Source organism: Nicotiana tabacum, chromosome 17 (assembly GCF_000715075.1).
Source record: "Nicotiana tabacum cultivar K326 chromosome 17, ASM71507v2, whole genome shotgun sequence".
NCBI lineage: Eukaryota > Viridiplantae > Streptophyta > Magnoliopsida > Solanales > Solanaceae > Nicotiana > Nicotiana tabacum.
The window spans coordinates 60594279-60609529 of record NC_134096.1 but is presented as its reverse complement, the minus strand read 5'-3'; the positions used below and the strand labels follow the sequence as shown (position 1 = coordinate 60609529).

Here is a 15251-nt window from a genome sequence, read left to right as displayed (position 1 = left end):
ATACTTTAAGACTTTATCTAGAGTTTTGTTTAAAAAATGTCTAGAAATATTTAGGATCGTCTCATGAGATATAATATTTAATTGAACTACAAAGTGCATTCATTTTTATTTGCTTTAAATAATGAGTTGTATCACTTTCTTATTAAGTGTCACTGAAATGCGTCAATCATCTCTTTATTTTTTCATATTCATCAAGATTTCTTATATCTTTTTCTAATTTGAAGTGGTATTTCAATTTTCGATAATTTAAAATTACATAAAACATATCATTATTTAAGTCTTATATTAATTTTACGTTTAATTATTATATTTGATTAATCTTGAAAGCGTACATCAACGAAAAAAATTATTGTTAGACGACTAAGAAAATAAGCTATCATGTGTTACTAAAAAAATATTTTTCATAAGAATACTTTAATAGATCATATGTTTGTTAATTCTTTTAAATTTTTAGTAAACGAATATTCACTTATCAAAACTTTATCTATAACTTTAATAAAGTAAGATTGAAATAATATTCATGTAACAAAAAAATCCGAAATCCCAACAAAACCCGACAAACCGAACCAATCAAAACCGATATAATTGGTTTAATTTGGTTTTTGATAAAATCCGAATTAACCCGGTCTATATACGCTCCCGCTATTGAGGGCCTAGGACTTTAGCGCGAACTGATAATTCATGCGAGGATAACAAGATGAGTGGAAGGAAGTGAAATAGGGGAACATTTATGATGATTCTTGAACATCAAGAAGGTTTTTTCATCTCTCTTTTGCTATCGATCTGAGCAGAATCCCAGAGTTTACGATGCAGCAATAAATGATTTTATAAGGAAGCTGTTACGTGTTCCTCTGTGTACAGTCGCGCGTGTCAGAGACACTACTGTGACAACGTGTATGGCTCCTTGTTTGCTGTCGGCAACGATCCAATGCTGATTGAAAACACCATATATCCTATGTGTTCCGATTTCAATAATTTCCATTCCCTGATTAATAAGTAACTAGTGTTAATTACGTTCGTTTGAATTTCATGTCATCAAACTATTGTTGTTCAGTTGGACTTCTCGCTCCTCCATTAACCCAATAAAGAAAAGAAAACTATGTTCAATTACAACTGAAAGAAAAAAATTGAACCAAGACTTTCCTATTTATGTGGCAGTATATGCACCGTACTAATAAAAATTAAGGAAATTGATTCACCATTGGTAACATCTATCCATCAAATTGATAGTAACACTTGGGTAAATTATTAAACTTATGATGAATTATACTGTCTAATTTTATTTTAAAATGAGCTTAAATTTTTATAGAATCCGAGTATGATAATTAATTTGTTTTAATCAGATCTTAAATTCTGTTGAATTGCATCAAATATATTACTCCCTCCGTTTCAAATTAGATGAGGCAGTTTGACTCGGCATGAAGTTTAAGAAAAAAAAGAAGACTTTTAAAATTTGTGGTCTTAAAAGCTTAAGGGGTAAAAGTTTTGTGAGCCATTGACATTTGTGTGGTTATAAAAACTTTTAATTAAGGGTAAAATGAATAGTTTAAAGTTGATTTTTTTCCAATTATAGAAATGTGTCATTCTTATGGGAACATACTAATAAAGAAGTGTGTCATCTAAATTGAAAAGGGAGTATCAATTATAATGTGAAATGAGAATCGTAAAACTTGTTCTTTTATGACACTTGATAGGAAGATATGAAGGTCGAGTATTAGAGTTGTAGGTTAGGATGTAGTTGAGTCTTGACTTACTTCGTACCATTGTGGGACTAGCCAGATAGGGTTTTTGTCTAAGATAGCCAGTGACAATGTTGTGTTTTACTACTTCGCTTTTCAGTGCATGTCCTATTTACTAGCTATCGCTTTTGCTTTGCATCTTTCTTCTGCATTTCATGATGTTTCTATTTTTCCTATGATTGTTGTGGCGATACTAATATTGTCTCTTTTTGTCCTTTTGTCTTTTTGTTTTCTTGAGCCGAAGGTCTTTCGAAATCCTTTGGGGTAAGGGTAAGGTCTGCATACACACTACCCTCCGCATACCCCATTAGTAAAATTTTACTGAGTTGTTGGTGTCATTTCGCCAAACGAAGTGAATATAAAAGCAGGAAAAACAAACAACTGAGAGACCCAAAACGATCTGTTAAAAGAGCTACAGTAGAGGCTTAAAGAACAAACATGTGAAGGGCACATGCTATTTCAATCATTTGTTCATCATCCTCGCAATCGCCAATAAATGGCCCTATTTTTAAACAACTCATTCATTATAGTTCTGATAATTTTTCATGTGTGAATATACCTTTATCAATAAGTGGTAACATGGGTCTAACTTGCCAGAATAAAGTGTTGATAGAAAGGGTTTTGTGGTTGAGAATTGATCTTTCTTCGGATTGTCGTTCCCTCAATTATTAAGGAGATTTATTCTTGGGTTGCTTTCTCTTAACGAATTAAAGTTATATGTTAAAATTTCTTATACGATTACTGTCATTTAATATTTTTTATAAAAGATTAGTAACCGTTGTTTTAAGTGACCAATTTCAGCTTAGCATAAGCACAAACATCTCACTAAATGGTCATACAACTATATTAGGAGTGCAACATATAATTTCAGCTGATGACGAACATAAAAATCTTGTTCTATATATGGTGTCAAATAAATGGGGCAACATTTCAGCATTTAATTAAAAGCGTTTGGTCACATCACACATGGTATGAAAAGGTGAATATGGCCCTATTAATGACTTACTTTTGTCACTGGTAGTTTCTAGCTCTTTCTATCATGATATTGACTATTTAATCAGATGTTTGGACGTGTGGATCCCCCTCTATATCTCGCATGTCAAGTTACTTTATTCATTAGATATTCGCCAAGTGATGCTTCAATATTAATTGATTAAAGGTAGATGGAGTAAGGTTGTAAGCACTGCGTAATTTTTTTTTTAAATATATATATATATGTTTACCCGAAAAACGGATAGAGTTGAATTTATACGTAGTTCTAAGAATACGTGATATAAATTGATGCAATTGAGAAAGATATGTAAATAAATATCGAAATTATTTATAAAAGAAATGAATACAAACCGAATGAACTAGTTAACCTGTGCCATCAAGTTTTATCACATTCAAATTGAGTGAAGAATGATTGGTAAAAGAAACAATATGACTAAATATCAAAAGCCAAAAAATGATAGTATTTGCTCTCTTTTCTGTATATCTCCAAAATGAATTTCTCCTTCTACAAATGATAACAACTCTTAATATAGTGGGGGAATCCCATTTTGGATATAATTAAAAATACATAGTGGGGATCTCATGATAGATTAATTAATTAGTTTTTCTTTGATTCAAGCCGTGATTTCTGCAGAGATTTTCCCCCTAATTGCGGCTACAACGACTTTTTTGTTTCTTGGCTCGATCTCTATCTTGACCGATCTCGATCCTGATTGGTTTCTGGGGCTTGAGCTCGATCTTGGCCGATCTCTATTTGTTCGACTTCAATGTCTCGAGCTCGATCTTGGCCGATCTCGATCTAGATTGGTTTCTGGGGCTCGAGCTCGACAACCAAACTCTGCATCATGGCTCGATATTACAATGACAAACCTTGATCCATCATGTCCCAATCTCGAAGGGCAAACCCGGTTTTGACCATATACATTTAGGTAAACACATTTTTCCTCAAACAATTGACACGTGTTGCATGGTTTTACCTTTTCCCTGTTTTTCCTCTTTATTTTAAGTTTTACTTCTGCAAATGACAACTAAAAAGAATATATTACACGATCGAGACACTTATGAAATAATTAAAAATAAATCTTTGTGATAAACATTACTAATACGTAACTTGATAAATATGATAACTAATTTGGTATGTACATAGTAGAGTAAGCTGCACTAAATATGTAAAAGATTTTTATTAAATATTGTGTATAACTTAATTTTGTTCTAATGTTTGAATTACCTGAATAAGAGGGTAAAACGTTCGATTAAAGAAACGAGGAAGATGTGGAGCTACCCTGGAAATGGATGGCTGAACTAAAGAAGCCTTAAAACTACATTGATAGGAGTACATATTTGCTTATCTCTAAAGAAAACAAACCGTCTTGACAAGTACATTATATAACAAGGGATCCGCAACAAAAGACGTGTTGGCAGCGACATTGCCGCCACATGATACCAACATTTACGTTTTCATCTCCCTAGATTTTCCTACAAGTCAAATATTAGTCTTCTTTCTCATGTCTTTCCAAGAAAATTTTGTCCAAAACCTACCCACTAGGTATTGAATTTAACTAGTATTGTGTAATAAATACTCATGCATCATGTCGCTTATGAGAAGATAACTACACGTAAACTTTCATGATGAGCATTATTCTTATTTGGTAATCTGGTAATATTGGTACTAGATTTATTATCACAGGTTAAACCATACTGGATTAGTGAAAAATCTTTACAGGATCATTACATATAACTTAATTCTATTGTAACAATCAGTCCATATATTTACTTGTGTTTAAATTATATGCTCTGACGATATAAAAAAATATTTTACATCATTAGGTCACTTATAAGATAATTATAGATAAATTTTTACGATAATCATAATTAGTTAGTAACATGATAAACATGATAATTAAACTGCTATAGTAGGTAATATGTTAGTTAGTTAGTATATAGCTTAACTCCTACTATTTACTTTATTTACTAGGAGGAGTAAGATGATATGTAGAGCCCATTTTGGGATTGACAGATACACTAGGCCTTTGATATATATATATATGAAGTAATGTGTGTGCCTGTTTAATTATGTGTTTATGTAGCTGCTCCATAATGCCAAAACATGGGAGTTTCAAGATCAAGGCGTTTATTTCTCTTTTATGGACCATCTCCTTTGCTGCACATAGTGCCGGCGCTATCAATACCAAGAACTTCCATTTCCAAGAAGCCCCAAAATTTTACAACTCCCCAACTTGCCCTTCTCTTCACTACTCCACCGACACTAATACTACTGCCGTTAATTCCACCTCCAATGGATTTTGCTTTGAGAATGCAGTAAATGTAGCCATGACTCTTGATGCAGCTTATCTTCGAGGGTCAATGGCTGCGATTCTTTCTGTTCTTCAACACTCTTCTTGCCCTGAAAATGTTATCTTCCACTTTGTTGCTTCTTCCTCCGCTGATACTAATTATCTCAACATCACAATTGCTAATTCATTTCCTTATCTTCATTTCACAATTTATCCCTTCCAAGATTCCGGTGTGGCAGGATTAATATCTACATCCATTCGCGCTGCTTTAGATTGTCCTCTAAATTATGCTCGAAATTACCTCCCTGATCTTCTTCCTGGATGTATCCAAAAGGTTTGTTTACCTCGATCCAGACCTTGTTATATGTTTTAATTAATTAATTTCTTCATGATTGTTGATTATTTTCTATGTTTTCTGATGTGTGTGTATATTTATATATATGTGAATGCACATAAAAAAAATGAATAGTTTGGCACTTAAAATATTAATATTGCTGAATGTAAAATTCGATCTTGATTTGGATTTATATCGTGACCAAAATGATAATCAGCAAAGAAAAAATGCGATCGCTAAAAGGAGGTATTTGGCTAGAATTCAGGTACAGCGGCAGGGATTCTTCTTGTCACTAAAAGTTCTTTTAATTATCGATCAGATTAAATTCCTGTCGTATACTTTACGTGGTTCTGAAATTTTTGTCGGTCGTAAATAGCAACCGGAAAAGGGTTTTCAGCGGCTGCATTTTTACTTGCTAAAGGGCATTATTTTGTAGACCTAAGTTTGGTGACGAATATTATTACTCTACTAGAATTTAGAAAACTACACTTATTAATGAATCCTTTTCTAACATATTTGTAATCCATGTAGGTTGTATACCTGGATTCAGACCTTGTTCTCGTAGATGACATTGCCAAGCTGGCAGCAACACCTCTAGGCGAAGAAGCAGTTCTAGCAGCACCAGAATACTGCAATGCAAATTTCACTACTTATTTCACTCCCACTTTCTGGTCAAACCCTTCACTTTCTTTAACTTTCGCAAATCGAAAGCCTTGTTATTTCAACACGGGTGTTATGGTCATTGATCTTAAACGATGGAGAGCTGGAGATTATACAACAAAGATTGTAGAATGGATGGAACTTCAGAAGAGAATGAGGATTTATGAATTGGGTTCGTTACCACCTTTTCTGCTTGTTTTTGCTGGAAATATTGGTCCAGTGGATCATAAGTGGAACCAACATGGTCTTGGAGGAGATAATTTCCGAGGTCTCTGCCGGAATTTGCACCCTGGTCCGGTTAGCCTATTGCATTGGAGTGGAAAAGGAAAGCCGTGGGTTCGACTCGACGCGAGCCGGCCTTGTCCATTAGATACCCTCTGGGCACCTTATGATCTGCTGCAAACACCTTATGCGCTTGAATCTTAAGGTAAAGGCTTTTTACTTAATTGATATGCAATTATCTCTTATAAGTATGATCTTTTTCCCAAACTGACTGTGTATAGAAGTTGAATGAACTCGCTGTGAAAATTTTGCACTTTCTACGTACACATTTTTTTTGTGGTTAAATCTCATAGTATGTGATTAGTATATTCTTGAAGTCCGTTAATGTGCTCTTATGTAAGTACTTTCTTTGATCTTCAGATGTCTCAAAAGATGGAGCACAACTGCACAAGAGAGAGTAGAGATCTGTGTGTTGAGATCCTCCTCGATTGTGTTGTGTACAGTAAGCTAGCGTACCTTTTATTATAACCAGAATGCCCACGGTGAGGGCTGTTTCTTGTACGTATAATGGAGTGCACAGTTGTTGGGAATTTTTACTTTTGTAAGTACTATATATACTTATTAGAGGAGTACTATTTTTGAATATGATGTGAGATGAAAACAGTAAATAACACTTTAGTTTTACTTACAGATAAACTAGCAGCCCAGCAAGTTCCTTGCCTTCTTTTCCCGTTTTTTGTCCGTAAATGCATTACATTGCTCGCCATTATTCAAAAACAACACGATCGATACTAATTATCTACACTCGAGTCCAAAATAGAATCCTTAATTGTTGCTTGGTAAATTGGATAAGTAGTAAATTTGGATCATTCTAGTACTACAATAATACTTGTACATTTTGGTGAACCATTTAAAATTTCAAGTACTCCATGTCATGTAAACATTATTTCCTTATTAGATTGTTCCAAAAAGAATAACAAATTTATATATTTGGAAACAATAAAACTTTAAATTTTTTTATAGGCAAAAAAATATTATGACCTTTAATATCAACCATAAATTTCCAAAGTTTTTCTTTTCTATTCTTAAACTCGGTGTCAATTTAATCTATCACAGAAGTTGAAACCAAGGGTGTACCATTTCTTTTTCTCTGAACGATGGTGAGCTTTAAGAATTTTTGTTTTCAAAATTTTTACCAAGTTGAGTTTATTAAATAATCTTTGTGGCCACTTACAATTGAATAGTAACGCGCTTTCGTTTAACTGAAGCAACTTTCGAACTTTTTTCGTCGTCAAGCAAAAGGATTAAATAAGAGATCAAGGGAACTTTGGATATATAACATAAGGATTTTCTTGAATAATCATTTGATGATTTGAACCTCTAATGAGCACACGTATTAAGAAATACGCTAATATTGCACAAAATAATGTACATTTAAAAGCTATCAAACGCGGATAAGTTTTAAGTTTTATTCAAGTAAAACGTAGCTTAATATCTAGCTAACTCAGACTAAAAGTTGTCACCGTACCTTTGCATTTGCATCAACTCCTTTTTTCCGTTTTCTTATGTACTTCTCTTTTTATCTGATCGAAAGTATGGGAAGTGTGTGCACTCCATCTTGGTAGAAAGGAACCTGAGAATATTTAAATAGAGAAGCAAAGGATATGAAGTTATTGCAAGAGAATTGCCTACACATGTAATGTGCGCGCTGCTCCAGGATGTTTGAGCATTTTAATATATTATTTTCTATAGCTACCTTTTATAATTTATAGCAAAATAGTTATTTATGATATATACTATAATTGAGACATGAAATACGTTATTTATGATTTTTCTCTCTTTTTATCAATTACACCACGATTCTCTCTTAGAATTTTTCTTTCTCTCTCTTCCTTCTCTCTCTTATGAGATAATATGTTGCGTTTCACTCTCTTCAAATCTCCTGTTATCTAATGTGCAACTACATGGAAGACATTCTTATGGAAGCTACATATTAGAGTTTCTTCCTTTTCCCTACCTTCTCTAGCTATTTTATGCCCTGAAATTTCATTCAGATGAGATAATTTGTAACATAGAGTTTTTTTTGCTGTTTGATTATTGCAAATGGCCTCGTACATATTTCTTTCTAATCAATGTGGTCTCTCTCGTCGTTCTGTGGCTAGGGTACGGTAACATGAACGTCGGATACTGCAATATTGTTTTACGCCGGAGAAGATTTGAGGGCCAGAGTTTTTGTTCGTCTCCATTTTTAGGTTTAATACAATGTATACAATATTTTGCTTGGCCGAAAAATGCCATCTCCGACGAACTTTTTTCTCTTCTTTGCTATTTAGTCACATACAATTATACAAATGCATCATATTCTGTACAAATTCACTCAAATACATTGTATTTTTTTGTATAAATACATTATTTTTTGCATGTATTCATGTATTTCGAAGGTTTCTATTTTTTAAATACAGTTGAATATACCTGTATTCATGCATGAATACAGGATGTAAACATTGAAATACACTGAATACAAACATTAAAATAGAATAAAATATAAACACTGAATACGTTTACTTTTAAAATAACTAAATACAAATATAAATATAGTGAATACAACCAATGAAATATACTTAATACAAAAGTAATAACATGTATTAGGAATAACTAAAATATTGTTAATACAAATACATTTGAATACACTGAATATAAAATAACTAATACAGTAAATACAAACATTGAATTTAATGAATGCAACAGTAAAAATAATTTTGAAACACACTAAATACAACAGTTATATACAACTGAAAAATTATTCTAATTAATTGGGTAAATAATAAGGCATGTTAGAATTGATTTTGTTGAGTTATATTATGAATACATCACGCTAATTGATATTATTTCTGTTATTAGACATGTGGACATACCTATTTTAAAGGTGATTGTCGTTATTGTATTCATGAATACATGGCGCAAATATATGTAAATACATGCGCGTACAGATGGATTGTCCTGATTTTATGTGCTTTTTGCTGTTGTATTCATGAATATAGCAGCGCGAATACAGCGAATACACAACTGTAACAAATGAATAGTAGTTATATGAAGTAATTATGTATATGGTAGTTATATGAAGTTAATAGTCACTAAACAATAATAGTTTCTGAAAATTCCTCTAGTTTATTTAGGAGCCAACTATTATGGCAGATTGATGTTTTGTGTCTTTGTTTTGATAGCTAGTTTAGTTGGCTTAGCTATGATTTTGTAATTGACTCTTTGGTGATTAATAAAATATAGTTAGATACCAAAAAAATTGTTCACACACAAATCAAGCGGTGAGAAATCAAAAAGTTTTTCATTTTAGGTTCTCTTTAACAGTACTAAAGTACAGAAAAAAAAAATACTCGGTACACTTATGCACGCATAAGCAGTATGATATTCGAGAAAAAGAAAAGGTTGTGTTCTTATGTAGTAGATTTCGTTAATTAACCTTACATATCGTGGTGTGAATATGATCCTTATTTTTAATTAAAAGTTTCGAATTCGAGTTTTTAGAATTAAAAAAAAAAAGAAAAAGGAAGCGTTTCACTTTTAACCGACCAAATTGGATCAGTCAGATCTCGATATGGATAGAAGAGATTGAATGGGAGAAGAAAATCTCGTTAATTCAATGATTACTCTGACATCATTTTCATAAAATAAATCAGAGGAATGAGATTTAATTCCCGGGCGGTGGAAAGGACAGAAAAGGAAAAGAGGTGGGAATAAAGCAAAAGGGAAATTAAATGAGAAGTGTCGGTAGAGTTTCTCAATGTTGGGGGGGACAAGACGTTCGAGACCTGCAAATAAGTTAAAAAACACATGGCTAAAACATGCAGCAAATCCACATTTGACACGCAGCCCTCTTTGATTTTGGAGAAAGAGAAAGAAGCAGACCAATCATGTGCCACTCGATAGACTACTACTAAATTTACTTCTCCCCTTTCTCGAGTACGTACCCTAAATATGAAATTTTTGAACTCAAATGATGGAAATGAGTGTAAAAAAAAATATTATGTCCAAACTATATATAGCATTCTTTAAAAGGACGCTATATGTATAACGTCTTTTATAAAAGTGCTATGGTTTGACTTTAACAAGACTGTCAGGTATAACGCCGTATAACGCCTTTATAAACGACGTTATACATATTTTGTGGGCCCACCAATAACTCTTCTGCGCTTAACTGGCATAACAATAATTCAAATGTGTATAGCGCCCTTTAAAATGCGTTATACCTCAAAAAATTCGACCCCCCGGATTGGGCATTGCCTTATTTAAAGGCGTTAAGGATTTTGCAAAAATCCATTCAGAAATATTCCTACTCCTATTAAATTTTTCTTCTTGTTAAATTCTCAAGCATTTTGTCATAATGTGTGAAGAGCGAAAAGTAAGGGTTTCATTATATTGAGGGGTGAGGTTATGGTGGCGAATAACTCAGTGAGCTATAGTTTATCTCCATAGTGTTATGTTAAGTTGCCACTTACAATGGAGTACGATAGACTGGTATCGTTATTGTGTAACAAATTGAGTGTGAGCAAACATTCGGCGAACCTTAAAGTAACCGGAAGATATCCGTATTCTGTCACTCCGCAAGGGGTTGCTTGTTACGCTGAGTTTAACATCGAGGATGATGAAACTTGGAGTTATTTTTTAGGACTCCGGATGAATACCGAGAATTTCTTTTGATAAAAATGTTGGAAATGTACGTTAAGGTTGAAGACGTTCGCAATAATGAGGTTGCGCAAAGCAGGGATAACCCTCAGTCATCGGGTGGTTATTCTGGAGCAGTTTTTGCCAAACAGGTTCTGGCTGAAAGAGTTTGGCCTGATTTAAGCTTATCTCCACGGGCGAATGAGGAGCGAGAAAATAATTTTTCTCCTACTTTAAATAATCCACAAGACGAGTGGTAAACTTCAATTTTCCTTTGTGTTACGATGTTTATTTTTGTTGTATTGAATTTGTATTAACACTCATATATTCCACAGGGGGTACTGGTCAGATATGAATTTTACAAGTTATGAACTCACGCCCAGTTGGAGTATGCGTAGTTATGGTGTGTTGGATCATGGTGGTCCATCCGGGAGTCATCACCAACAGAATAATGCCCATCATAGGATGTCAACACATTACGACTTGTAAGTAAAGTGATATAGCTTTATGTAAAGTATTTATCAATTTGAGTAGCTAATTATTTTGTTGTTTGTGTAGTGAAAACGAGTAAGTTGAACATCCTGTCTTGACTCAATTGCCCGAAGATGACATATTTAATCGGGATATGGCAGATGCACAGAGTCAAGAAGAGAATAGTGATTATGACAACAATGACGATGAGTCCGGAGATGACACACCCTTCTTTGATGAGGGTGGTAATGAGGAGGAAGAGAATGCTGGACCTGATTTGACGAGGGAGCATGCTCCACCCCCCGTTAGAGCAAGAGTGTACGAGTCCCAAGTGCCATTTCATTCAAGGGAGATTCCCTACCTTGATCCTTTTCCAAGTATGCCGGATGTGGATACCCTCACAAGAGATATTGACGAAATTCGAACAACAATGTGGGATGAGTCTAGACCAACGGTGTTGGTAAATGGCATGCTTTTTCCTGATAAAATGTGTCTAAGCAGGGCGGCAAAAATGTACAGCGTAAAAGAGTGTCGTGAGATGACGGTATAAGAGTCAAATCCGAATGTATACAAGGTTGTTTGCCGTAGATGGTTTACGAGTTGTCATTGGATGTTGTTTGCGAGCAAGAAGAAAACAGGTATGTGGAAAGTGGGTAAATACATTGGCACCCACACTTGTGAAATAGACACATTCAGTGGGAATCATTCATCTTGGATGTTGATTTGATTTCTCTTATCCTGATTCCACACATTGAAGCATCCATAAGGTACAAGATTAAAGAGTGCATTACTTCCGTCCACCAATACTATGGCTGTACCATTACCAAAAGAAAAGCATTTTTCGGGCGCAAACGTGCGTTTGAAATTGTTTATGGTAACTGGGATAAGTCCTTTGCAGCTCTACCCAAGTACACGGCCGCATTGCAACACTTTAACCCCGAGACCGTTGTTGAATGGAAACTTGAGCGGAGTCCGGGAATACCAGAATATATATTCAAATACGTGTTATGGGCATTTAAACCAACACTTGATGGTTTTCTGCATTGCCGGCTGGTAATATCCATAGACGACACTCATGTCTATGGAAAGTATGATATTAAGCTGTTGATTGCCGTTGCAGCAAATGCTAATGGAAGTATATTTCCTTTAGCTTTTGCTATTTATGCCAATGAAACCCAAGAGACGTGGACATTGTTTTTGAACCACCTGAAAGAGCACGTTGTCAAACAGCGTTCATGTATTTGTCTAATATCTGATCGGCATGGTGGTATTATAAGTTATGTAGAGAATTTTCCTGGATGGCAAGAACCGTATGCCTACTACCGTTACTGTGTGAGGCACCTGAAGGCCAATTTCCAGAAGGCACATCCCAACAAGGATTTGCATGATTTAATATGGATGGCTGCAACAGATCACCAAGAGCATAAATTTCGTAGGCACATGGAATCTATCAGGCAGGAAGACGAGGCAGCCTATCGTTGGTTGATACGACATAAGCCTGAAAAGTGAACTTCGCATGCGGATGGTGGCAGAAGATATGGAATTCTGACTACAAATGTGTCTGAGTCTTTCAACGGGTTATTGAAGTTTACACGAGGATTGCCTGTAACTGCCATGGTGTGAATGCCATTCAAGCAGATGTCAGAGAGGTTTGTTGAAAGGCCTGCAGGTGCAACATCATTGATGAAAAGGGGTGTTGAATTTATGTTACTACCAATGAAAAGATTTGAGAAATACAGGCAGCGAGCACATTGGCATTCATTTTTACAGTATGATCACGACCGAAATATTTTTGATGTTCGCACTACTATCCATCAAAACCGGGGGAATAGTGTACACACCATAAATGAATCTAGAAGGTTATGCTCTTGTGGGAAATGGTCCATCTACCACATGCCGTACTCACATGCCATCGAGTGCTTTTAACATACATGTTTAGGGTCAACCAACTACGTTGATAAACAATATAGTGTTGCTGCATACATAAACACCTATAGTGGGTAGTTGCATCCAGTAGGTGCTGAGCATTATTGGCCTCCGGAACCATTTAAAATGGTGTGTAACGAGGAGTTTTTGCGTCAGCGATAGGTGCAAAAAAGAATGCGTATACGGAACCAAATGGATGTTGGTGATACCGTTTATGCGCGCAAATGTGGTATATGCTCGCAAACAGGACACGACCGTCGAAAATGTCCTTCAGCTGGTTTGGGTGGCGGTGGTAATCCAGCTCCTGGTGGAAGTTCATCTAATGTGCCCAACTATTAAAGATACACGTAGTGTTTTGTTTCCGTAATGTGATTGTAATAAGTGTATGCACTTGTTTATGTTGCAAAATGTATCAAATAAAATTATGTTTCTATTGTTGTTAAATCTTATTGATATTTAACATTATGAATGGAGTAAATTAATGAATTTCTCCCTCCCGTTCATGTTATCAAAAATAGTATTGGATTAAAAAATCAAACTTATTACGTTGACTTTCGAATTTCAATATAAAATTATTAGTAAACTACACTGTCGGAGGAGAAAGATGTTTGATAATTATGTGAATATATATATATATATATATATATATACGCTATCAGGATCATCCTTATCACGTTGCCTCTTTATCGCAGGATGCGCTGCAGCATGATCGTCAGTAGTGCTTGCAGGCTCGGTAGAAGGGGTCATCAGTCCAGCAGTAACTTACAGAAGAATAAGTTAGCTCAGTATATGAAAATATATATTAGTAATGTACGTGTTAAGTCACAAAAATTTAAATTGTCTTACCATGGTCTCGTCAGGCTCCTGAATATAAACATCTGTCGCAGCTAGGTCAGCATCGCACAAAGTGGCCTCCGTGACAGGCGAGGATGAAGCCTTAATAAGAAAAACATAAAGATATTTATGGCTAATCAATGAGATAAAAACAAATTTAAATTTAATAATAATACAAACATACATGCGCCTGTGAAAGATCCCCAGTACCCCTCGATGATGAGCCATAACTCAACCGGCGCCCACTATCCACATCTTGGGTCGGCCGATCATCAGCAGATGTTGATGGGTCTGGAAAGTACTGATCCCAATCCTCTCGTGTGATACTCGTGCCCGTGATCAACAATGGATCTGACGGGGTCACCTGCGAAGTCCCTGAGTGAGCTGAAGCTAAAGGATATATGACAACATGCTGCTGTGATGGTTGTCTGGCTCATGGGGGTCACCCGACTGATCAACTCCAACATCCTCAACCAGTGCCTCAACGCCCCCTTGTTGGGGACCACCTCCTCGCTGACCCCCACGACCCCATGGGATAGCCATGCCCCGTAGGACAGCCCTACCTCGTAAGACATCCCTACCTTGTGGGCAACCCTACCTCGTGGGACAACCCTACCTCGATGGTACTGCTCTAGCGCCACATAAGCAGGGTCGTTTCCTAAGCGCTCATCCTCTCGGGCTCGCCACAGTGTCCGGGCAGCCAACTCTGTAACCTGCCGACCATACTCGTGCAAAGTGGCCGCTCCCTCACCAGTATGCTGCTCTATATGCAGTCCCAACTGGTGGAACAAATGTAGGCCAATAGCCTGCACAACATGTAAAATATAAAGTACGAAATGCTAGGTTACAGTTATAAGTAAGAATACCAAATAGCATACCAGTGCCTCGTGCCTCCCGACGTATGGAACGTACCAACTGCCATCGCGATCAATGGGATTGCCGATGAAAAGTCGGGTAACGCCGCGATACCTGCCCATATAATCATGCTCAGTATCCGTCCGACGCGATGAAGGATGGGGGGGGAGAATCAAGTCATGTCGCCACTCTCAAGTATCGACCTGCGCCTCTAGCCATGCCACACATGCCTGGTCCACCCTG

General features: G+C 35.7%; 1 protein-coding gene across 1 annotated transcript; it reads left to right on the top strand.

Moving 5' to 3' along the window:
• The first annotated feature begins 4767 nt into the window (after positions 1 to 4767).
• LOC107797428 (putative galacturonosyltransferase-like 1) lies at positions 4768 to 6938 on the top strand. Its single transcript, XM_016620326.2, has 3 exons — positions 4768 to 5360; positions 5892 to 6447; positions 6663 to 6938. Exons 1-2 carry the CDS (start codon positions 4806 to 4808, stop codon positions 6444 to 6446), a joined length of 1110 nt encoding a protein of 369 aa, XP_016475812.2. The 5' UTR covers positions 4768 to 4805; the 3' UTR covers position 6447; positions 6663 to 6938.
• Positions 6939 to 15251: the final 8313 nt, after the last annotated feature.